The sequence below is a fragment of the Amblyomma maculatum genome, chromosome 9 (assembly GCF_055883805.1).
Source record: "Amblyomma maculatum isolate TAMU_Amacu chromosome 9, ASM5588380v1, whole genome shotgun sequence".
Classification (NCBI taxonomy): domain Eukaryota; kingdom Metazoa; phylum Arthropoda; class Arachnida; order Ixodida; family Ixodidae; genus Amblyomma; species Amblyomma maculatum.
The window spans coordinates 130,308,608-130,333,410 of NC_139352.1; the positions used below are offsets into that span (position 1 = coordinate 130,308,608).

The following is a 24,803-nucleotide window of genomic DNA, read 5'->3' on the forward strand; positions in this document are numbered from 1 at the left end:
TGTTTGCGTGCCAGCCAACCGAAGGTACTGTGTGTACCGATGTGCCTCTATAAGTTCTTGTATATTGTTGTGCATTCCGAGTTTTAAGAGCCTGTCCGTGCTAGTGGTCTTCGGTAGATTGAGCGCTGCTTTGGTAGCCAAGCGGATTAGGGCGTTGATTTTATCTTTGTCTGCACAGGAGAGGTTCAGGTAAGGGGAGGTGTAAAGAATGCGACTGAGCACAAAGGCATGTAGTACCTTTAAATTGTCAGCTTCATCTAGGCCGGCTCGCGAGTGTGAAACCCTTCTCAAAAGATGGATGACGGAGTAAGTAGACTGTTTTAGTGCCTTCAGGGTAAGGTCGTTTTTCCCCGTGTCCTGTAAGTTCAGACCAAGAATGCGGAGGTTGGGAGTTTGTGGTATGGGTGTATCGTGCAGATAAATTGTTATGGGGGCGGTAGGAACACGCCGCGGCCGGAGTAGAAAGAGTGCTGACTTTGTCGGGGAGCATTCAAGGTCAATTTTTTCCGTGTGGGTAGATATAGCTGTGGCAGCTTCTTGAAGTGTAGATTCTATGTCTCCATCCGAGCCCTATGTGGTCCAAACCGTGATATCATCCGCGTAAATGGTGTGTCCCAAGTGTGGGATACTGCTTAAAGCCTTTGCCAGCGGGATCATGGTAATATTAAAAACGAATGGCGACAACACTGCGCCTTGCGGGGTGCCAATGTTACCAAGTGTGTATATCATCTATATGCAGGGAGGCGGTGCGTCCGTTCAGGAAGGCCCTGATATAGTTATTGGCCTTAGGCCCTAGCTGCAGCTCTTGAATGCCTTGCAGGATAGCACTGTGCGTGACCTTATCAAATGCTTTGGTGAGGTCAACTGCCAGTATTGCTCTGGTGTGGTGTGGCATATCATTGAGGATAGCATTTGAAATCTGTAGTAGGGCGTCCTGCGCCGATAAATGAGCTCGAAAACCTAGCATGCTATGGGGATACAGTCCATGGGATTCCATGTGTTGCGTAAGACGGGTGAGGATGACATGCTCAAAGAGTTTCCCCAGACATGATGTCAGGGAGATGGGGCGGAGATTTTGGGCATTTATGGGCTTGTTTGGTTTAGGAATGAATATTATTTTACCGTGCTTCCATTCATCCGGCAGCTGCCCCGCTTCCCAGCACTCGTTAAAGTATTCAGTGAGCAGGGAACTAGAACGGTCATCTAGGTTTCTGAGCATGACATTGGTGATTTTGTCCTCTCCAGGGGTTGAGTTGCGTAGCTTAAGGAGGGCTGATCTAACTTCGATCTCCATAATGGCGGCATCGAGGGAGGGTTGATCAGGGCCTATGTAGTCTGGATAGGATATTGCTTGGCCCACAGTAGTATAATTTGATTGCAGTTGGGCTAAGAGCGATTGCTGACTACATCGATGTTTATGGATAAGCCTTTTGAGGGTAAGCCGAGTTTCCTTTTTATTTTGTGCGGGGTCTATCATGTGTCGAAGAAGATGCCAGGCCCTGGAGGAGGAGAGATTACCTCGCAACCCATCGCATATTTGGTGCCAGTTATGTTTACTGAGGGTGGCGCTGTGCTCCTCTACTTGCTTTTGAATTTGCGCCAGTTTAAGTTTAAGCTTTCGATTATGCTTATGTTTTTTCCAGCGCGCAAGGATACTCTTCTGTGCTTCGAGAAGGTGCATTAACCCATTGCACATCTGCACATCCCATTGCACACATCTGCAATGGGAGTCTCGGGGGTGGTGTCTAAAGTTTGCGTGAAAGCCTGGACATTCTCCTTGAGCTGTGTCATCCATGTGTGGAGGTTAAAGGGGGTCTTTAATGTTCTGGCCTCTCTGTGCTTACGCAGATTATCCCAGCTAGTTTGCCGGACATGGTAGATTTTAGCTTTTTTGGCAAAGTCAAGCTCTATAGTTATTCTATAATGGTCACTGCCCAGGGTCTCATTCGAGTTGCTCCATACCAGTGTTGGAAGGTTTCGGCCGAATGTAAGGTCAGGGCTAGTATCGGTGGTGACACTATTGCCGATTCTTGTAGGTGTGCTGAGATCACTGTATATAGAGAGGCCCTGCATCTGAAGGGTGTTGTGTAATTCCGCTCCTCTCTTGTTGGTGTGCATGTAGCCCCAGTCTACATGTGCGCAGTTAAAGTCGCCTATAATAATGAGGGGGTCCTTTTTTGCCACTGTGGATGCAGCTTTAATGAGAGCAATTAATTCGGCGACCGGCTGTCTCGGAATGAGGTAACAGTTAAGGATGAATAGGGGATAGGATTTCTGAGTAGACTGGATTAATTCTAAATATGTGTGAGCCACCGGGGAGTGTGTTTCGTGACAAGTGTATGGAATTAAGTGTTGAACATATGTGGTAACCCTAGGGTTAGGAGTGATGTCAGAGGGTACTAGAGCGTATCCTGGCAGTGATACTTTGTTCCAGCATCCTGGAACGCTAATATATCGGGGTGTGTGGAGGAAGCAGAGAGTAGTTGCTGCAGGGGGTCTCGTTTGCGGCGAAACCCCCTGCAGTTCCATTGCAAAATGCGTAGTCGGGGGTTACTGCCTCCTGTCGACAGGGCCATGCTGGAGGGTAGGAGGGCGAAGGATGGAAGTTGGTGTAGGGTTGTCAGCTGGGGTGTTCGAAGGCATTAAAGCAATCATTTTTGGAATCTGTTGCATAATGGCTGTGGTTACTTGTCTGATAATTGTTTCTGTAAGCCTAGCCATGGCGGTTTCAATGTACGTTTGAGTCTGAGCCAGAATCTTGGCTTCTAGGTTTTGGGCAAAGTCTTTGAATTTGGAGTCAATGTCTGGAACGTCTTCTGGTCTCCGTTTTTTTTTTGGGGAGGGGGTGTGAAAGATTGGGGTGTTGGCGATTGAGGGGGCTGGTTGGATGTGGAAGGAATAGAGCTAACGGCTGCCCTTAAATGCCTTACCTCTTCCCGCAGGAGTGCTATCTCTTCCTCCCGCCGTGATGTTTGGGGTGTACTGCTGGCTTTGGTCCAGGCTGGCTGGAGATCCTGACGAGGCACTAGGGGTGGAAAGTCCTTTGCCGTGGGCACTGCTGTTTTGGGTTTCGGCGCTCTCCGTCGTCGAGGCTGGGGGGCCCTGGCTTTGCATGAGCCTGTACCGGTAAGGTGGTTCCCACCACAAAGAATGCATTTCGGCGTGCAAGTGTCTTCTTGCCTGTCGTGATTCTCTCCACATCGGGGGCAGAGTCCGCTTCTTGGGAGATGGCACACATCGTACCTGTGACCAGGTTTCCGGCAGTTTGTACAAGCTTCAGGGCTGCCCTTGTATTTGGTGCATCGATGTACAATACACATGTACTTGATGGTGTGGGGTACCGGACCAGAAGCAAATGTTATTAGAATTGACGACGTTTTCCCCATCCGTCGAGCCGCTATGATATTGGCCTCCGGGTTGCGATACTGCAAGTCCTTTAGTATTTCATCTGGTGCTTCATTCCAGTATGCACGGGAAATAACACCCTTGACTGCCGCTGGAGGTGCCGCGATATACGCGGCTACCGGGAATTTCTTGCCATCTATAGTGATTTCCTGCATGTTCACTAAGGCGAGAGCTGTTGCCTCCGCCACCGTCGCTACCGTGAAGGTATTGTTTGTGGGATGAACTCTGATGTGCAGTTCGCCCATCACTGAGCATCTCGGAGTTGCATGCAGTGCCTGCAAGAGACTTGGAGCTAGAGGCTTTTCCAGGGAGAGCCCGCCTCTCGGGCGAAATACGACTCGGATCGTGCCTGCCGGCAGCGCGGCAAGTTGTTTACTTTTGTGCACAACCGCGCGCGTCATGCGTAGTAAGTGCGGCGTCTCCTGGAGCGGGGCTCGAGAGGTTCCAGGTGCAGCGTCCGACGGTGCGGCGGCGTTGCTTCCGTTAGGGTTGACGTGAACTGAGGCCGTTGATGTTTTTTTTTTGAGGCCGCGTTTGAATCTGAGGTTTGAGCTCGATAAGCACGTAGGACAGTTTTCCACTCACCAGAGCGATAGTCTTGTGGGTTGGGTATCTCTGCATCCACTGGTTCCTCCATGGTTGTTGGGGACTGAGGAACGCGGCGCGCCGGACAGGGTCGCCTCGATGAGGCGAGGCCTAGTGCGGCGGCGTGGCTGTCAGAGGCGTTTTCACTGGATGATTCTCGAAGATCGCGGCGCACATCCAAAAGATGGCAGCGGTTAAGGTCCGTGTACCTTCCTGGATCCGTTGCCACAAATAACCCAAACATAGAGCCAGAACTATGGAGACCAGCGAAAACGCTCCAACTCTCTTTTACTTTTTCTTCTTACCCCACACTTCTCCCTTCTACTCTTTCTCTACTCGCGCTACCACCATGCGCTATGCTACAATTTCATGACACTGGCGCTAATATTGCATGCAAGCAAAGCGCAAAACTAGCGGAATCATACTTTGTTACTTGCCTAATTGTTACTTAATTAATGGTTCCTTTCTAACGGCACAGCTCTTCGTTAGCATACAGCCCAACGGCAAATCATACACTAATGTAACTTCACTCGAGTGTTGCAACCTTGCTCGGTAGTGTATCGATAGCGTGCTCGTCTCGCACTGAAGGGCCGGAGTTGGATGTCTGGTACGCTGAGAACAATTTTTATTTATTTGCTTCCTCGCAGATATTCGAGTTACAAAAAAGAGCAACACTAACATCGGCGTTTCTGTGTCACGGGGCCCATGACCCCATCGCATTAATATTTGTTGGCTCGGCAGCACGAGTGGGCTCGGCAGCACGCCAGCGATGGCCCGTGCTAACGTCCTACGCTTCTTGGTGCAGTTCCTCAGACTCTCGAGCTCGTAGCTGCTGGAGTGTTCGAGCCCCCGGGTCCCGTGCCTAGCATCCGTCGTCAATTCCAGTCCAGACGCAACAATCCTGCTTTCCGGACTTCACACAGTTGAGCCTTTCTCGGCTACGAATGGCCAGCCCATCGACAACGCATCCCGGTCCGCGCAATTTCTACACGGCCACGGACCATATCTTCAAGCATCATAACTTTCCCTGAGCCGCCTGAACGCCGGAACCGCCCCTGTACATACTGCGCATGCGTGTTCTAGTGCTAAAAAGGCAGCTCGGAGCGGCACGCCCTTCAGTGGGCTCGGCAGCACTCCAGCGATGGCCCGTGCTAACGTTCTACGCTTCTTGGTGCAGGTAATGAAACCTTATTACCTTTACGCTAAGCCAAGTAGCTACCGTGCACTCTTGGTGCTGCCGAGCCCACGGCGTTTCCGGTCCATCACGTATGACTGTGCACATATGTTGTTAAAACTTCTTACGGTAGCTGGTGATATAGAATCTAACCCCAGCCCTGACAAAGAGATTCTTGATGCTTTGAAGGAAATTCAAACTGGGCAGACAGCAATGCTAGCGCAGCTAAAGTCGATTGAAATGAAACTAGTTGATCATGATAAAACGTTTTGCGAGATTAAGGCGCGACTAGATAAAATTGAGACAGCATGTGTTGGTATTGATGACATGCAGACTGAATTGAAAGAACTGCATGGAATCAGCACTGAGGACACGGCGCAGATAAATGCTGTGTCTGCCCGGGTAAATGATGCACAAAATCGGTCCAGACGAAACAACCTTGTTTTCTACAGCCTTGAAGATGAAGATAAAGATACATGGTCAGATTCTGAAAATATCATCATTGCACACATTAATCAGTATTTAGACATCCAGTTAGAGACACGCGACATTGAGCGTACACATCGCCTTGGGACTTTCCAAACTGGTAGGTGCAGACCTATAATTGTGAGATTTGCTCACTTTAAAGACAAAGAGCAAGTCCTGTCTTCCGCTCGGAAATTCAAAGACACAGGATATGCGGTTGCTCAAGATCTTTTTCCCAGCACGCGCCTTGCCCAGAAACACCTCATCGAATTTGGAAAGGCTCGAAAACTGAAATAAAAGTTGCGAAATGAAAAGCTTGTCACAAGTGAAAAAACGTACCATTTCGACCATGTTTCTAACCATGTCGTTGAGGACAGCTTGTAGCCACCATTAAAACCAAATTGTGAACCTCGTTCGCCGAATCGTCAGCCTTTATCATTTATGCTTGCTAACATTCGAAGTGTTGTTCCCAAGCGCGATTCATTGTGCAGTTTAATAGGTTCATCTTCATGCGATATCTTACTACTAACTGAAACATGGCTTAACGCATCAGTTCACGATTCTGAGATTCTTCCATTTCTCCCAGATTTTGAGATATTCCGGAAGGATAGACCCGATAACTCGCGCGGGGGGGGGGGGGGGTGTATTGCTCGCCACTGAACGGGATCTGCATTGTTCATTTGTTAACCTCCCTTCACAACTGCAAATGATTTGGCTTCGATGCACTACTACACATCCGCCCATCCTCATTGGTATTTGTTACCGCCCTCCTAATGCTGACAGTTCTTTCACCCCCTTATTTCATGATGTCTTAAATGTGTTAACTAAAACATATTCACTTAGCCCTATCCTTCTCTTCGGTGATTTTAATTTTCCCACAATAGATTGGTCTAATCCCGCCGCTACATTATCGAAAAGCAGCCCGGCTAGCGATTTCTTAAACACGGATATGACTTTTGGCTTAACTCAACTCGTCACTGATCCCACACGCGTTACTGACCACTCGTCCAACGTTCTAGATCTCGTATTAACAACGCATCCTGATAATTTTACTCCTATCACCTTGTTGCGCGGTCTCAGCGATCATTTGACGATACATATTTCTTTTTATTGCAACGTACTCAAGAAACAAAAAAATAAAAAAACACTTACGCTTTATGATAAAGGAGACTATGCTAGCATGAACCATGAATTATCAGATTACTTCGACACCTTCGCTGCTAACTTTCCGCTACATTCTCTCGAGTCAAACTGGTTACTTTTCAAAACAGAGATGCATCGGCTTATAAGTCTTTACATCCCAACCATTACTATATCAGAAAGAATAACATCACCATGGTTTAATGTGTCACTCAAACGACTCAATAATAAGAAAAAACGCCTGTTCCGGTCGGCCAAGCTGTCTAACTCTTCTTCCACATGGCAGAAGTATCATGCTGTCGCAAAAGAATACAAGTTAACCGCTCAGACTAAACGGAAGTTTTTTTCAACTACTTTACCATCTATGCTGCAGACTAACCCAAAACGATTTTGGAAAACCATTAGCCCTAATCAATGTAATGAGATTTCACTTAACAGTAGCTCTGGATCTCCTATTCCTGACACACATTATTCAGTTCGGTCTTTACTAATGAACCCCTTGACAATCTTCCAGATCCACCATATTTTACGCACCCGCTCATGCAAAATATCACATTTCATCCCGTCGGCATAGTCAAGGTAATTGAGTCACTGAAGAACTCGTCATCTACTGGAGTGGACGGTATCAACGCCAAAGTGCTAAAAAATACTGAACATACGTGTAGCCTGTTCTTATCGCTCATATTCCAGGAATCCCTGAACACCGGTTCGATTCCACGCGACTGGCAGGTGGGCAAGGTCATCCCGGTCTTCAAGAAAGGACGCCGATCATAGCCGAGAAACTACCGCCCGATTTCCATAAGAAGCGTTTCTTGTAAAATAATGGAGCATGTTTTATACTCGCATATTGCTACCTTGCTATCGACCGTTCATTTTTTTCACTCAAGCCAGCATGGTTTTCGCAAGAATCATTCCTGTGACACCCAACTGTCACTCTTCCTGCACGACTGACATTTAAACCTTGATCGTAATATCCCGACTGATGCAGTATTTTTAGACTTCGAAAAAGCGTTCGATAAGGTTCCCCATGGTCGCCTCTTACTAAAGTTATCGCGCCTTAATATTCATCCATGTGTTCTGAACTGGATTCGAAGGTTTTTATCTAACCGTCAGCAGTTCGTATATGCCAATTCGCACTCTTCATCCTTACACCTGTGCTCTCAGGGGTACCTCAAGGAACGGTACTCGGGCCCCTCCTTTTCTTGATATATATTAATGACCTACCGTGTAACATTTCTTCTCATATCCGACTCTTTGCCGATGACTGTGTCGTTTACCGAAGCATTACTAACTCCACCGCCCATCTCGCATTACAAACTGACCTTATTCGCATACAGGACTGATCTAAAACATGGCTCATGTCATTAAATATTTCTAAAACCGTGTTAATGTCCATTCACCGTCGTCGTAATTACGTAGCGCCTAATTATATTAATAACTTGCAGATTGGAACATCCGAATCATTCAAATATCTTGGTGTGCATATCTCGCGTGACCTAACTTGGACCTGTCATATTAATCACATAATAAATTCTGCTAATTATGCTCTAGGTTATTTACGCCGTAACCTTTCACTCGCTCCTCCCCCTATTAAACAGCTTGCTTTTCAAACCTTTGTGCGTCCCAAGCTAGAGCATGCTAACGCTATTTTTGATCCGCACCACGTTAATCTTACTAGCGCCCTCGAATTGGTTCAGAACCGCGCAACACGATTCATTCTATCAAATTATTCCTACCACTCAAGCATCTCAGCACTAAAAGCTCGACTCAACTTGTCCCCCCTAGCCTCGCGCCGTAAGATAGTACGTCTTAACCTTTTTCATAAATTTTTCCATTATTTGCCTCTTGATAACCACTACATAAAAAGAGCCCACCGCATCGCCCGGTTCAGCCACAGTAATGCAGTGTATCCCCTACAAGCCCATACTGTGACATTTCAGCAGTCATTTTTTCAGCGTACTGCACGAGACTGGAATGACCTACCCACCGAAGTTGCCATTATCATCAACCCACTAGAATTCAAGCAGAGCGTCGCCAACCTTTCATCTTAACATTTTTTACCATTGTTTGCCAGATACCGTCCACTCCCTCATGTAATGTCTCAACCGAGACCTTTGAGGAAATAAATAAATAAATAAATATGTTTCTGTGGTTAGCGCAAGCGCCTGGCGCACTTGACGGTGGTCAGTTCACGCTCAGGCATATCGGTAACGCGGCGCTTTGAAAAGGAATCGTCTTGGAAATATTTAATGATTTCATAATACGTTATATTGCTTACACGGTTGTTATTAACAACGCGACAGTCTCCCAGGCGGAAAGGGAAATCAAACTACCGCTTTGAACATTTTTGTTCACTTGTATACTAATGGGAAAAATGCGACTTCGCACCAAGAGCTGACTACTGCAGTTCGCGAAAGCAGCGCTCATCAAGTTGAGATAACTACCGAGATTTCTGTTGGTTTATTACCGACTGGACAACTACTCCATCGTCGTCATGACATAGCCTGTAGGTGGCAACTATCCAACTGACTCTAGAGGGATGCATATTGATAAGCACGGGCAGGTGGCTTTGGCAACCCAGGTTGGCCGAAGCTGTCTACAACCCCTGTATATGCAATAGCATCCTCCCACAGGAGCACGCCCATTTTGTGGCGTGTCGGTGAGTGGCGACACTGTGGGTTTCCGAGCCAAGTGCTTTCCATATTCTGTCGAAACAGGACCCCGCAGGAGCACCTTAGCAGGCCCTTGGGTGTCGGTGTGTGGCGACACCGCGGACTCCGAAGCGGCGCCAGAGCTTCCTTGGCTAGAAAACGTTGGCCAGTGCGCCTGCGCGTCTCCAACCTGAGCCCCGGGGGGCCCACTCCACAGGACATCATAGCTGTATGTCGCGGATGTCGGTGAGTGGCGCCACCGTGGGGAAACCGAGCCAAACGGGGGGGTGCTGCGATCGTCAGGCAGCGGTCTAACAGTGCCCCCTTCCGCGTCGGTTCTCTGCCGCCAGGGAGCCGTCGCGGGAAAGCAAGCACTTGGGCCTTTCGGGGCTCAGGCTGTGGACACACCCCCACAGGAGCAGCAGAGTGGCACGCCCCCGCTGTTCGGTGATTTGCGCCACCGTGGGTATCCGAGCTGAGCACGGTCCGTTTCGATGTTGTATGGAAGGGCACATCGCAGGAGCACTTCGGTTAGCCGCCGTTGGTGTCGGTGTGTTGGCGCCACCGCGAACTCCCAGTCAAAACAAAAAGAAGTTCGCTTCTTTTTTATTATGCGTACGATGGCTTGGAAGTAGTCACCGTCATTTTCCTGACATTTCTGAAAGCAACAGTACTATGCACTCTAAAGACGTATATGTAGTCTTGCCATATGTAAGAGCGATCGCGTGGAATTTGTTGCTTTAACATTCAGCTTCCACTTACACTCCGTAAGCTACGATGGCAATGAATATCAAAACACGAAGTTAATCATGGTATGCGCATGAAGCTGAAAATTTTATAAAGAAGATTGGTTGTAATATTTGCAATTTAACCCCTTAAAAAATTGAGTTCGCTGTCTTGGAGTCGTTGATGGTTATATCTGCCTGTCAATATGTAGTAGTTTCTGCTACAGTAGGTGGTCTGTATGGAGCTGGATACTAAGCCGCAGCTACGTATAATCACAGCCGGTTGCAGCCTGTAATTTTTTCGAGAGCCAAAGCCCTGCCGTTCTCCTGCCCTTGTGGTGTATACAGCATGCATATTTTTGGGAAGAAGCTTAATGGTGAACTGTTTCCTGACTGGTTCGCGTGGGTCTTTTGGTCAATTTACTTCTAACCATGCATTTGTGCATAGGCTGCCGCGGATTCTTCTGGTTAATTAAGTTTTCATATACGGCACCATCTGCGCATTGATGTTTTCCTCGCTGATTTCCTCGAGTGCGTTGACAATGTCAAGTTGCAGACATTATTATGCAGCTGTGTATTGATGAAGCCCTAGTGCCACTCAGAATGCTTGTAAATGAGGTACTCAAGGCGGATCTTTCGGTGGCAAGATCAATAGGTAGGGAGGGGTATGCTATGTGGATGAAGCACCTCAGTAAAACTATGCTCTAATCTGCACAGGTCCCTTGCAATCACGCCGCCTCTCATGAAGTCAACTCGTTCAAGTAGACAGATTGCCGACCGACTGCTAAATAAAATGTCTTGACTGTCTCTGTGTTGTTGCCATTGCTCTATAAGCAGAGGACAAATAATCTCACTGGCTAGAATTATATTATGGCTGGTTGTTTAACGTTGAGAAAAATGACACCTTGATGTGCCCGCATAATTTTCACGCTACTTTATCTTCGGCATATAGTGATATACTACGTGAAAATTGATTCAGGTCACCCTACTGCTCACAAGCATTGGTTTGTTGCGCCACAAGTCGACTATGCAAAATAAACGTTTTTTTTTACACAAAGTCGCGGAAATATCATATATCATGTGGGGCCCCACAGCCCCTTTTAGCGTTTCGAACCGCGCGCGGTTTTTTCTGTTTGTGTTAGTGTCCGCCCGGGCAACGGGAGTACGCATGAGCGAGCTGCCCGGAGCGGGGGCGGCATGTTATCGGCGCGAGACAGAGGGTAGATAAGCGCGTCGGAAGCAGGGCTCGTGGCTTTTTCGCCGGGCGGCCGGCCACAGAAGGGCGGCGTGGCAGCGTCCCAAGCCGGCGGGATGTACACGGACGACGGAGCGGAGTCCTGCGAAGCAAAGACTGAAGCGGCGCCTACAAGAAAGCCTTAGGAGTATTAGCGTGAGTGCTGCCACGCGAGTAGCAATGCTTTTGTACCGTCATCAATGCTTTGGCCCTATTACTCGCCCTATCCGCGCCGCAGTGTGTTTTGTGTTGTCGCGGAGAAGCCCTGACCCATGTTCCGTTTTATTCTGCATAGTCTATTGTCGCGCACTTCGACGGCATGTTTCTAGCGCAGTTTTGACCAATGCTGTTTCTTTTCTATTTTATACTTTTCTGTTAATCCGGAATTAACCGGTGTTTTTATGGAAGACTTAGTTTTCACTCGTCGGGCGAGACCATCGCTCGCGGACCCGTATTCTAGAAGGCGGAGCCTTCATTTGGCGCCCAACGTGGGGCCCGAACCTACAACCCTGAGATTAAGAGTCTCATGCTCTACCGACTGAGCTAGCCGGGCGCTTAACGGAAGCTACGACAGCTGCGTGGAAGCAGAAGATGGCTTGATCCTGCGGTATATACCTGCTGTGGACACCGAGAGTGGTGAGTCCGCATTTCGTGTGGTCGTTCCTAAGGGCCTACGTAAGCAATTTCTAGAGTACTTCCACGATACACGCCTCGCAGGTCACAGCGATGGCAAGAAAACATATGACAAATTGTGTCGCGTTGCAACATGGCCCCGCATGAGAAGGGATGTCCTGACATTCGTCCGCACTTCTCATACCTGCCAGACCGCGAAGCCGAAGGGAGGGAAACCCCCGGGCCTCATGCAACCTGTAGAGAGCCGATACCCATGGGAAATTGTAGCTTGCGACATAATGGGTCCCTATCCCAGATCAGTGAAAGGGAATCGCTACTTGTTAGTAATTACTGATCATTTCTCGAAATGGGTAGAATTGTATCCCCTGAGTAGGCTAGACTCGAAAATAATTTGGGATAAGCTACTAGAAACATTCACTCGCTTTGGTTTCCCAGCTAAGCTTATCACTGATAATGCCACGTATTTCACCGGTAGGATATTCACTGCCACTTTGCAAAGTTCTTGGCGTGCAGCAAAAAAAGACTACGCCCTACCATCTTCAAGCAAACATTACAGAGCGAGTGAATCGAAATCTCAAGATTATGATGGTGGCATTCACGGAGCGGCACAAGGACTGGGACGCTCGTATCCAGGAGATGGCCTTCGCCACAAGAACCACGGTAAACCGGTCAACAGGTTTTACGCCAGCGGCCATTCTCCTTGGTCGTGAGCTCAGGTTCCCTATTTAGCATGCTCCGAATGGCTCTGATTTACCGGGTCTTAGCCATTCTAAATTTGCGCATGATCTTTCCAGCTGCTTGGCCGAGACTCTGAAGGAGGCAAGGGAAAACTTGGACCTTGCCCGCCTGGAACACTGTAACCAGTACAACAAGGGAAGGCGACCTTTGGAATTCACAGTCGGCGACAAAGTCCTTCGCCGCTCGCCGCCACTAAGTGATGCAGCAAAAGGGTTTGCTGCTTCTCTCGCTCCACGATGGACTGGTCCTTACACGATAACAAAGCGCGCGTCTCGGCTTTCTTTCTTTATTCGCCATGTGCAGGGTGGTCGAGAAGCCGGACCAGTCAACGTGGCCGATCTCCGAGCTTACCACGGCCGTCCACTAGCCACGTAGAACCACTTGACCTACCAGGCACTACGGGTACCCACGCTCGGCGGATACCTCCAAGCATGCGCCCCGCCAGCGCAGTACCAGTTCCGTCCTTATCCCGCGTTATTTTTGTTTTACACCTCGGGAGGTGTCCCGTCTTGAGAGGGGGGGGGGGGGGGGGAGTGTGGGGCCCCACAGCCCCTTTTAGCGTTTCGAACCGCGCGCGCTTTTTTCTGTTTGTGTTGGTGTTTGCCCGGGCAGCGCGAGTACGCATGAGCGAGCTGCCCGGAGCGGGGGCGTCATGTTATCGGCGCGAGACAGAGGGTAGATAAGCGCGTCGGAAGCAGGGCTCGTGGCTTTTTCGCCGGGCGGCCGGCCACAGAAGGGCGGCGTGGCAGCGTCCCAAGCCGGCGGGATGTACACGGACTACGGTGCGGAGTCCTGCGAGGCAAAGACTGAAGCGGCACCTACAAGAAAGCCTTAGGAGTGTTAGCGTGAGTGCTGCCACGCGAGTAGCAGTGCTTTTGTACCGTCATCAATGCTTTGGCCCTATTACTCGCCCTATCCGCGCCGCAGTGTGTTTTGTGTTGTCGCGGAGAAGCCCTGACCAATGTTTCGTTTTATTCTGCATAGTCCATTGTCGCGCACTTCGACGGCATGTTTCCAGCGCAGTTTTGACCAAAGCTGTTTCTTTTCTATTTTATACTTTTCTGTTGATCCGGAATAAACCGGTGTTTTTAAGAAAGACTTAGTTTTCACTCGTCGGGCGAGACCATCGCTCGCGAACCCGTATTCTAGAAGGCGGAGCCTTCAGTGGTTCTTCAGACTTTAAACTTGTCCCACTCAGTGAATTTGCGTTCCTTAATGTTTGGCGCTTTCGGCCCTCCCTCTATATTAATTACTGTGATATGTAAAGAAGAAGCTCCGATTAAGCTGACATATAGCCGAGAAAGAGGAAGAGGCTTGAGGAAATTGAAGAAATTAAAGAGAGAGCTCGTGGGTGTGCAGGTGTGTCAGCCCGTTCTGGAGCACCATTAGATTCCTTGATGTCTAAAGCCATAATAACTGCTGTGGAAGCAACCATGACCAAAATGGTGGATAGGATTGTGACAACAGTCACAGAGTGCATATCTAGTGTTCTGGCAGCTCACATTTCTCAAGCTGTGTAAACTGCTATGGTTGCTCCTGCTGCACCTGGGGATTCACAATCAGTACAGCACTTCTTAGGTGCAATGTCTTGCTCGCAAAATGAATCTATTTCCGCATCACCTATGCAAAATTCCGACAAGTCAGACGAGGCTCATGATGTAGATATGGGAGAGACAGATACGCGAATCCGTAGTGGATCCCCGTTGTCAAACCCGTCACCACCTCGCCCACAGGCAAAATCAAAAAAGCAATAGCTAGGCTCTAAACCAAAGGAAAACATTTTGGGGCAGGCTGTTGCTGCTGCCAGGATTACATAATCATACACTGTAAAAAAAAATTGGTCAAAATGACGGAAAATTCTTGGCAGCTCTATTTCCAAGCATTATCCGTCATTTCAGCTGATGGTGCTTTTAGTCATTTTGATGTTTACTTGTCAAACTGGAATACATTTAAGCCGTCAATATGACAGTTGGCCATCATTTCTAAATGACGGTGCATTTCCTCATTTCAATATATTGTACTTTAGTTGTAAATATGACAGTTGATTGTCATTCTCAAATGACGGTTCATTTCATTATTTGGTATAATACAATTAGGCCGTCAGTATGATGGCTGGCTGTCATTTCCACATGATGGTGTTGTTAATCATTTTGATGTACTGCTTGTGAACCAGGAACACAACGGAGTCATCAATGTGACATTGTACAATGTGCCGTCATATTGACGGTTGTTGTGTCAGTTTGAAATACATTTAAAGCGTCAATATGACAACTTCGCATGTTTTCACTTCACGGTCCAATGACATTAAGTACTTTTTTCTACAGTACAGCCTCAGTTAAATATTTTTTATCATTCAACATAAGGCATATTTAAGCCATCAATATAATGCTATAAGAATTCATCAATATCATTTCAGCTATTTGAATCTGAAACACATTTATTTAGAATTTCCTACAGCATCGGTTGTAAGATGCTGAGCAAAATTTAAGTTTGTGCCACTCTGAAATCGAGCCTCAAGAGCTAAGTTCAACTGCTTCTCTTTGTCATTGGATCTGTTCCTTTTTATTTTTAATAAAGGACTTCGACTTCTGCTGCTGTCAAGCTGCAGAGTGACTCGCAGAATATCTTTAAAGAAGTCACAAAAATTAGCACTTTCAAAAAACCTTTATTGTTATAAATGCGCTAAAATGCAATGTAAAAATACACTTTGAACTTGCAGCTTGCTGCTCGCAGATCCTTCCCAAAATCATGCACAGTGTATCTAGAAAACAGAATATGACGTATACTCATATTAGATACATGATTATATTAAGGGTAAATAGAACAATATGGGGCCATAAGAAAAGCATCCAACATACGCTGAAACTAACATCGGATGTACAAAATACAAACATTCAAAACGTGGGCAACTTTTGTTACCATCACTGCATACCAGTAATTTCTATAAAATGAGACAACAGAAATCTGTCCGACTCGTATTTATGAACTTTGAGTCATTTTGTCCAGCCTCTTCCCTGACTCGCGAGAGATAGTAATTTTGTCAAGCTAGCCTGACATTCCAGTTTCCAAGTCCACTTATCCCAGCTGTTATTTCCCAAAGTCTTAGAAAATAAACAATTTGAACAGAGATGAACCACAAAAAGTTGAGATGACAGTCAAATTCTTTATAGTACCGTAGTTCAGGTAAAAAATTTACACGGTCAGAAGGAATGGCTTCATTTGCTGACTTCATTACCATTTCATCTCTAAACCATTGAGATTATTTTCATGCAATTACTTTTATGTTTCCCATGTGAAGGCAACTACAGGGGTCAATTTTCTTCCTTTACCTGATTCTTTCAGTTAAAGAACGCAAACGCTTAAAGTCATCTTTAGTCATAATAATAATAATTCCTCAAGGTCAAACTTTCACTTACGGGGCACTCACTTCATATGCTGCAATTTAGGCACAGTCTTAGTTGAATGAATAAGTACCATCTCACTCAACTGGCCAGCTCCGAGAAACAAATTGTCCCTCCCGCAAGGAACATTTGCAACCGCCACAAGACCGGCAACCAACTTTTCAGATTCACTAGGGCTGCAGGAAGGTTAGAAAAATCAAATATTGTACAAAAACATGACTTTACATAAACTTCCAATTGCCAACATGGTGGAGCAAGAGATTCGCAGTTTTGTTTCCGTTCTGATGCTTGACTGTCTCAGCACATTGCTTACATAGACGACAAGCAGTAATCGATGACTATGGCTGTAGTGGTTCTGCAAGCCTAAGGAAAACATGGGCTTCGACGAAGTTTAGACTCAAAATAAACCTGCCACTGTGAGAAGGAAAGAAGCATAGCAGAAAAAGACATGGACACGCGGTCGACACACAGTGCGAACTTCCAATAAATGTTTAGTTTAGTAAAGAAAGGTTTCTATACTTTCATATTACAGTGGACCATCAGGCATGCACTAGCAAAGCATATCTGACAGATACACAAGTTCCCTTGACAAAGTGCAACCAAAGGGCTGCTTGCATAATTTTCTTTGAAAAGGGACAATCACTGGGCTTCAATTATTTTACGTGTTAACCTGTTTTTATGCACTTTTAAAACCACAGGCTTTCTGAGATGGGAAATGCATTCACACACATGGCAGTGAGTCGACAAACTTTTCCCGCGCATGCTCTTCTACGTCCAGCCCATGGTCCCGAAGCTTATCATTCAGATATCTGCCCATTTCTCCTACATATTGTTTGCCACATGGGAGAGGAATTCGGTAGGAAACATTCTCGGAGCAATAAACAAATTTTTCCCCAAGCTTCCTTGTGCAGCAGCCAACCGCCTTATTGAGCTCAGAAATATTTTTTGTGCACAGACGACTCAACTTGTAAGGAGCCGAAAAACCCGCTCTGCTGCTAGATCACTGCGCTATTTTCTTTTGAGCCCAGCAAACCAGTGGCAGAGTTCTATTTTTCGGCTCCTTATAAGTTGAGTCATCTGTGCACGAAAACGTTTTCAAAACTCAATGAGACAGTTAGCTGCACAATGAAGAAGAAAAATCCATTTATTGCACTGAAAATGTTGTCTATCCAATATATCTCTCCTACGGGCTATGGCAAACAATATGTAGCACAAGTGGGCAGATGCTTGAGTGATAAGCTTTGGGACCATGGGCTGGGCGTCAAGAGCATGTGCGGAAAAGGTTTATCGACCCAATTCCATGTGTGTGAATGCATTCCCCATCTCAGAAAACGTGCGATTTTAAAAGTGCATAAAAACAGGTTAACACGTGAAATAATTGAAGCCCAGTGGATCGTCCCTTTCGGAAGAAAATTATGCAAGGAACCCTTCGGTCACACTGCTGTCAAGGGAACTTGTGTATCTGTCAGATACGCTTTGCCAGTGCATTCCTGATTGTCCACTGTGATATGAAGGTATAAAAACATTTCTTTACTAAAATAATTATTTGTTGCACTGCATGTTTCTCCTACTTGTGTCCATGTCTTTTTGCGCTACACATTTTTTCTTTGAGCTCACTGAACGACCACATTTTGTGGGACACCTCCCTGCATAGTCTTGTAGTTCATGTGGCTAATCACTTTCAAAACATGGCAGTTATAGCTGCGAAAAGCCACCACTGCTACTGCGTTGCACTGCAGAAACGTGTGCGAAGGCACTCAAAATTCTGGATCATTTCTTTAACATTTCCAAGAATGTGTGCAAAAGCAGAACGCTAGACTAAATGAAAAAAAATGGTCCTTGGCGCATGGTTTTTAATAATATTCAGAGCGTTCATTAGGCAAAAGTACTGTGATGCTGTATGTTCTTGGCAGTTCTTGTCAGTTTCATAGGGTTATTCAAAACTTCAAGGCATTTACCTCATCTCTTAATGATGAATTAATCACGAATGTTGTATTTGCGAGCACATGTGAGCTCTGCGAACTTTGAGCAGTGCAAACCTTGGCAGTGGACGATATCTCAGAACAGTAAGAGCTTGCAGCCATTCGTATGTACTGAATGAACCCACTGATGATAAAAGACTTGCTTTTATTAGGCTCCTTTCTGGATTAAATTTTCTGTCTGATCACATTTTCGGCCCCCTTGAATTCTGAATAATTGACTTTCCATTCTGCATATTATATAGTGGTTCGGCTCTTTGCTGCAGAACTGCGGCGAATATAAAAGGTTGGAAAAATTTAGAACATTGGTTCTATGACTACTGCTGTGGTTCCATGAAAATGTCGAAATAAACGAGAGTCGGAAAACTCACAGGTCAGATATTTCGCCTTTGAATGCTTCATAGTTGGTCGTTTTGCACATTGCCTGCTTCAAATCTCAGCAACTACAGATATTCAAATTTTTAGAGCTGCAAGAAATAATCACAGTAAAGGTTTTTTTTTTGCAATTAACTACCACAGCAACTACCAGCTGCCGCCGAATATTTCCTCGCCTTATTCTCAGACGGATTTATAATACAAATGAATTCTTTCTTAATGCACTACACAATTTGCAACTTAGCCTTTCATGTCTAATGGTGCATCAATCAAGTCACACTGAACAACACTTTCTTTAAAAAGCCTGTCATGTAGGAATGAGGTTCCTTGAGCTAAGATGAGTGAAGGATATCCTAATGCATTGTGTAGATGTGCATTAACTCTAGTCACTGCTATAAGCTATCACAGTAGCACAAGCCACATAACAGTGACTGTGATCCATTCAAAGGTCAACTCACCAGTTTAAAAACACCCGTAGCAGGCTCAACGACCTCTGTGAAATACCGCTGGCTGGTCCTTTTCCTCGGCCCTTGAAAGGGTTTATTTTTCCAAAGTACCTGTAAATTATGAATAATAAAATAAATTAGATTGATTTGGTAAGCGATGCTGCTAACAATGGTGCATTAAAAAGCAGAGGGGTGGGAGAAGCCAGAAAGTAAAGATATGCATGGAGTAGTTCCAGCATATATTCAATAATTTGTCTAAAAATGGCAAGGCCAGTGATGGTATGAAGGAGCACTGAACGAGAATAAAGAGGGTACGCCTCAGTTCGCAAGTCGAGCCAATGTTTCGATAAGTAGACTTGTCTTCGTCTGGCATGACATGGAAATATGACATAGAAATATGTCATGGGAATGAATTTTGAGTATGTCAAGAATTGTTTTCTTTGCCTCCTCTTTTCTGATTACTTTGCTTCGTTAGTGTCGCAAAAATGAAATAATTGTTAAACCTAGCTTGCCATTATTTTGCCATAGCCTCCTCTATTTTTTCTGTGCCTGCCGGATCCCGGAGCGAACAATGGGAGCGCGCCGTCGCTGCAGTTGCGCGACGCAACCACTCATCGTGGTGGGGGCGCCACTCACGTAGGGGTGCTGCGCATGCAGTTTCAAGGGCGCATTGATGGTCCCGCGCCGCTCGTGAAGCAGGTTCCGCATTTTTCTGTGAATGTCTTGCCCAGTGTAATAGCGTCCACGAATAATTTTTCCAAGATGGCTGATTCTGAAACGTATGCTGAAGGGTACATGCATGAATATTCACGCGAATAGCACATGCATGCTAACGCAAGGGACTTGTACTTACCACGTCTAAAAAGCATCATTTTAAGCGAGAACTTTTACAGCTCGTTAGGTAGCAGCTGTTGTCGGCACCGCATGTAGGATATAATCGGGGGCTGCGTAAAAAAATCCTATCATGGTAATTTGTGTTTCTAGTGATTGTTGTGTGGTATAGCTAGGCAATGTCAAGTAATGTAACTGATGAATTAAAAAATAATGAAATGAAAATATTAAAAAGGGGGCTCAAACGTGTCAAAACGCTCAGAATGAGAAGCGAATACTTAATGATGTAATTCATGGAATAAAAATTTTCATTCCGCGAATAACAATTAAGGTGGTGTTAAAGGCACTATATCGGCATTTTCTCTTAAGGCAAAGCTTGAGCGTCCCTCTAATTTTTAGGTACGTAAACACTGCATGCACATCAGACAGAAAAGCCAAACTTCGTTTTACATCCATACAGAAGAAGGAAAAAAATTATTCCCAGCTTGGAAAGGAAACACAGTGAAGCATCAATTTGAAACTTCACATACTTTCTTCACAGCGGCTTCTGAAAGTATGTTACAAGAAAAAAAATTATTCCCAGCTTAGAAAGGAAACACACTGAAGAATCAATTCACAACTTCACATACTTCCGTGACAATGGTTTCTGAAAGAAAGTTTTGTGAATGCCACTCTTATCAGTGGCTGCAAAGGCATAGTTCACGAGCAGCGGCTTTATGAATCTTGAGCATACCAACTTAGCTACATCATGATGGTGCTGGCTGTTGGCGCAGTGAAAGAGGCCAGACTTTGAAACAGCTGGTACAGAGCGTTTGCAGTGGTTTGTGAAGCGTTGGGCATTTTTGAAGTGCTGTCTGGACAAATATCCGCAGGGTCTCTAGGACATGAAGCAGGCTATCTGAGGGGTATAACAATCCACCTCTGTCCTGGTGAAAAGTGAACATTTGAAGAGGCTGCTTTGTCAAAGGTTTGGTGACGATTGCACTGCAGCTATCACATTGCATATGCTCCTTAACAACACGGGAGATATATCCACCAACATAAACTGTTGCTGACACCTGCAGTGTTGCAAACCTTGCCACATCTGGCTGCTTTAGATGTTCCAGTACATTTACAGCTTGCTTTGGAAGCTCAGCTGAGTTTTTCGACACCTGTGGAGTTTAGAGTAAAACACCCTTGGATGGTCCAGGCTCTTCAGCGCAAAGAACGTTACTGTCCAGCGACACAGCTGCGATGCCCGTCTTCAAAACTTTTTCTAGCCCCGAGATCGCAGAACGGACATCCAGCTGGTCATTGCAACCCACCGACCGCCTTAGGGTCCCAAAAAATGATTCGATGGGGTCACTGCTAAACTTCCTTGTTAATATAAAACCAAACTTTTCTCTAGTGAGAAGGTAGCGGACGCAATGAACAGTAGAGTATGTCGTAAGCAGGAGCGCTTCATATGTTTCAGCCATAAGGAATCCACGAGGAGATGATGTATTGCTTTTCAACTCCTCCATGTACAGGGGAAACGTGATTTCTAGCCACTCAAGGCGATCATCATCTGGGCTGTCGTAGTGCCTCACATCAGGAAAGCGTTGCTGGACATGTTGCACAGTGTTGCTTGTATCATGCAAAAGGAACCATCGATACACATTTCGCATGAAGGTTATTGTCGGGCCTGCAGCAGCAAAAGCAAGATGGCAGCTATGGCCCGCTTGCGTCATGAGAACTTCTAGTGCTGAAGTAACCTCGGAAGAGAATACCTCCACTGCCCTCTTAACATTCATTTTTTCAATGTTATTGGGGTAGACGTGTTTCCTGCTTAGGTTCCTCACTGGCCTGACCAGCCATGTTTTTTGCATTTCATAGAGTTTTTTTTAGGTGGGAAGAATACACCTCACCAGCTTTGCCGAGGTCTCGTGACAAAAACTGGGACCGCACATTTTTCATTATGTGACAGTAATCGAAGCTTAGGAAAAGTTCTCGGTCGGGATTGCATTGGTGTTGGATTCTATAGGTCAAAAACCCACCACAGAGCTCTTTCATAGCACTTACGTTGATTTTGTGATTATCTGTCACCAGGCGCACTATTTCGAAGCCTAATTCTTCCACTTTTTTAATCACATAGAGAAGCAACTTCGATAGCTGAGAGCCGCTTAACCCTTTCGTAAAAAAGTATGCAACAGGAATCTTATAAGTAGTGCTGAGCCCAATTATCACAAAGCATAGCAAGGAGTTTGCCAAAACAAGATCACTGTCAGGTGAATTTGCTATGCGCATATCAACTTGACCAACGAAGCAATCTCGCTGCTTGTATTGAAGCTTGGGCTTTATCCGCATCTCATCTACTATCAGTGAGCAGGTTCTAGATTGGGGTGCATCAAGCTTCCCTAATTCAGCCTTCAGCCTGGCTTGCACTAAGTGGTTGACACCTGTCTCACCCGAGCTGCTCCCAAGGTAATTCAAAAGGGTAGTTCTGCTAGGTAGCTTGAGTAGCATCTCCCTCCTTTCGTGGTCGTAAGCTTTTGTGGAGAGGTGGCGCAGCACGATGCAATGGCGCACTACGTCTTCAGTCCAAGTTGGATTTTTGCGGCTAAAGTTAACAATTTGATCCCATAAAAAAAGAGCTGAAATATTCTTCTCTTCTGCCTGCTGACGAATGTACTGCAGATTACCGAAATTGCAATCATTTTTCAATTTTTCAAGCTCTGTTTTGTAGTGGTCTACAGTGCGTCGAAGCTTTTCAACCTGTTTTTTGAGATCCCTTTCTCTGCGTTTCAATCTTGCTCTTTCATTTGCAAGTAAGCTGGACACTCCAACATTCACTTGAATTGCTTGGTGTGAAAAATTCGCATGTGTACTATTTGGAGCTTTTCATTTTCAGGTTTGGCCTGTTCATCTCTTTCTGGATAAGACGGGCTGGCCTCTAGAGAATTGTCCTCTGACATTTCTGCTTCTGTGCCGTCCTGGAACTTCTGCCGCTTTGTAGTAGGCTCAGGTTCCTTTTCGTTGGTTTTCGGAAACGCCATTTTCCTGATGCTTTCTGTACTCCTTTGATGTAACTGCCTTGGCTTCATGTACGAAGGGTATTCTGGAAACAAGGAGGGCACTACACCTTTCTTGAGGCGGCGCCGTTTGCCCTCCGCAAAGTCGGTTTCCTTGAAGTGCCGGCTACACACTCTTGAATAATTCGAGGTTGTGTTCGGCACCCAGTTGTCCCTCCGTATGGCTTTCAACCACTGCCCGTAGCGCCGTGTCCACCGGAATTTCGTGGAACGAGATTCCTGGAATCTTGCTTTTCCCACCTGAGCGGCAACGTGGCACACAGCAGTATGCCATTAAGTACCTGCAAAGGCAACTGTCAGCGGCTTAATAATGCGCTTTGATATTACAATCGTATACTTAAAAATTTCCGTACAAGCACAAGTTCATCGAGCACAAGCACAACAACAAAACTAAGGGCTGGCAGTCTGAGAAAATGGGACCACTAATACTGATCGAATTACAGACAGAGTACGCCACAGGCAGATTTAGGCAGGCTACAAACAACATTATTGCTATCCAGACAAAACAATTCTTGGCTCACCGTTAGAAGGGAGCCGATGGTACCGCATGCGTTGATCGTCACCGATATTTGGGTCCCTGACGCATGAATTTAGCGTCTAAGCAGTGCTGTCACAATAACGAATGCCAGTAAAGTTAAGTTTTTGCACGTGTGAGCCAAAGAGAGTGAATCATGAGTGTATAAGGATCAAAATACGCGCGACGGAGCGACTGCGTGGTGCAGTCGCGGCGAATGCAGACGAACCCCAACGTGACTAGCGCCACCACTCGGCGCTAAGTGGCGTAGCAGCAGAGTCGCGTCGACGGCCGCGGAGGGCGCATCCGGCAGGCACCAAAAAATAGAGGAGGCTATGATTTTGCAGTTATATCATGGGCACATCTTCCATATATTCTTATAAACTGAGGCAAATTCCCAATTTTTTTTTCACCTTTCCCACGACTTTTTAGTAGCCTGTATCTATGCGTAATCGAACTTTAAACGCTATAATGCTCAACAAAAATATTGATTTATTTATACCACTCATTACGTTTGATTACGATAGCACATGTTACCTCAAATATCTCCATCACCGGCCTTGGTAGAACGAGAGGAAGAAGATGGTTTACACGGTATGATGGAGCACTGAACAAGGGTAAAGGGGGTACGCCTCAGTTCGCAGGTAGAGCCAACGTTTCGACAAGTGGACTTGTCTTCGTCTGGGCTTAGACGAAGAAAAGTCCACTTCTCGAAACGTTGGCTCTACCTGCGAACTAAGGTCTGCCCTCTTTACCCTTGTTCTTAGATGAATTTGAATTTAGAAAAAAAATGTGGGAATTTGCTTCAGTTTATAACAATATATGGAAGATGTGCCCATGATATACCTGCAAAATAATGGCAAGCTAGGTTTAACAATTATTTAATTTTTCCAACACTAACGAAGCAAGAGTAATTAGAAAGGAGGGGGCAAGGAAAATCATTCTTAACATACTCAAAATTCCTTTCCATGTCCTATATAATGTGACTCATATATTTTGGCATATAGTTGTCTAGAATGCCTTGAATGTTTATACTGCATAATCTTCTTTGAGGCTGAGTATGCTGAAGTGGTGAAGAGAAACATGTTTGGGACATCCTGATGGCAGACATGTTCACACTCTTAATATGCTCAACTATACAGAACCATTTCCTACTATACATGCTTCAAGAGGAAAAGAGGGTAATCTTCAATAGTAGTAGGTTGCAGTTAGGGCAAAAGACTTAACTTACTTCAAGATGCAGCTAAATAAATCGAAGCAGCCTCTACATATGACGATGAGCGACAGCAATGAAACAACATTTTCACATTATTACCGTGAAAGCCTTAAATATTAGCCCAAAACACAGGACACGAACTCAAAACCTTCAGGTACTTACGTGGACATCACCTTGAGTTCAGTAAAGGAGGCTATTAGATCTCATTAACAAATTGGTTGCTTCCTATTCAACAAAGTAA

General features: G+C 45.8%; 1 protein-coding gene, 1 non-coding gene and 2 pseudogenes across 2 annotated transcripts; 1 reads left to right on the plus strand and 3 right to left on the minus strand.

Annotated features, from left to right (window-relative positions):
- Nucleotides 1-1,680: 1,680 nt before the first annotated feature.
- On the minus strand, nucleotides 1,681-3,650 carry LOC146180383 (uncharacterized). Its single transcript, XM_084580378.1, has 2 exons — nucleotides 2,931-3,650; nucleotides 1,681-1,782 (listed from the first exon to the last, which is right to left on the minus strand). The coding sequence occupies exons 1-2, from the start codon at nucleotides 3,648-3,650 to the stop codon at nucleotides 1,681-1,683; spliced, it is 822 nt and encodes a 273-aa protein (XP_084436504.1).
- Nucleotides 3,651-4,759: 1,109 nt separating this feature from the next.
- Nucleotides 4,760-8,820, plus strand: LOC146180384 (uncharacterized; annotated as a pseudogene).
- A 3,039-nt stretch (nucleotides 8,821-11,859) lies between these two features.
- TRNAK-CUU (transfer RNA lysine (anticodon CUU)) lies at nucleotides 11,860-11,932 on the minus strand. The gene has a single exon. It is a non-coding gene; the product is annotated as a tRNA-Lys (tRNA).
- An 8,463-nt stretch (nucleotides 11,933-20,395) lies between these two features.
- LOC146180386 (uncharacterized) lies at nucleotides 20,396-23,106 on the minus strand (annotated as a pseudogene).
- Nucleotides 23,107-24,803: the final 1,697 nt, after the last annotated feature.

Excerpts from the sequence above, each read along its gene's own strand:
- LOC146180383 (XM_084580378.1), bottom strand. The coding sequence starts at position 3,650 with ATGGGCGAACTGCACATCAGAGTTCATCCCACAAACAATACCTTCACG. Across the intron at positions 1,783-2,930 it reads TAGCACTCCTGCGGGAAGAG|CTCAAGGAGAATGTCCAGGC; the intron begins GTAAGGCATTTA and ends TGGATGACACAG.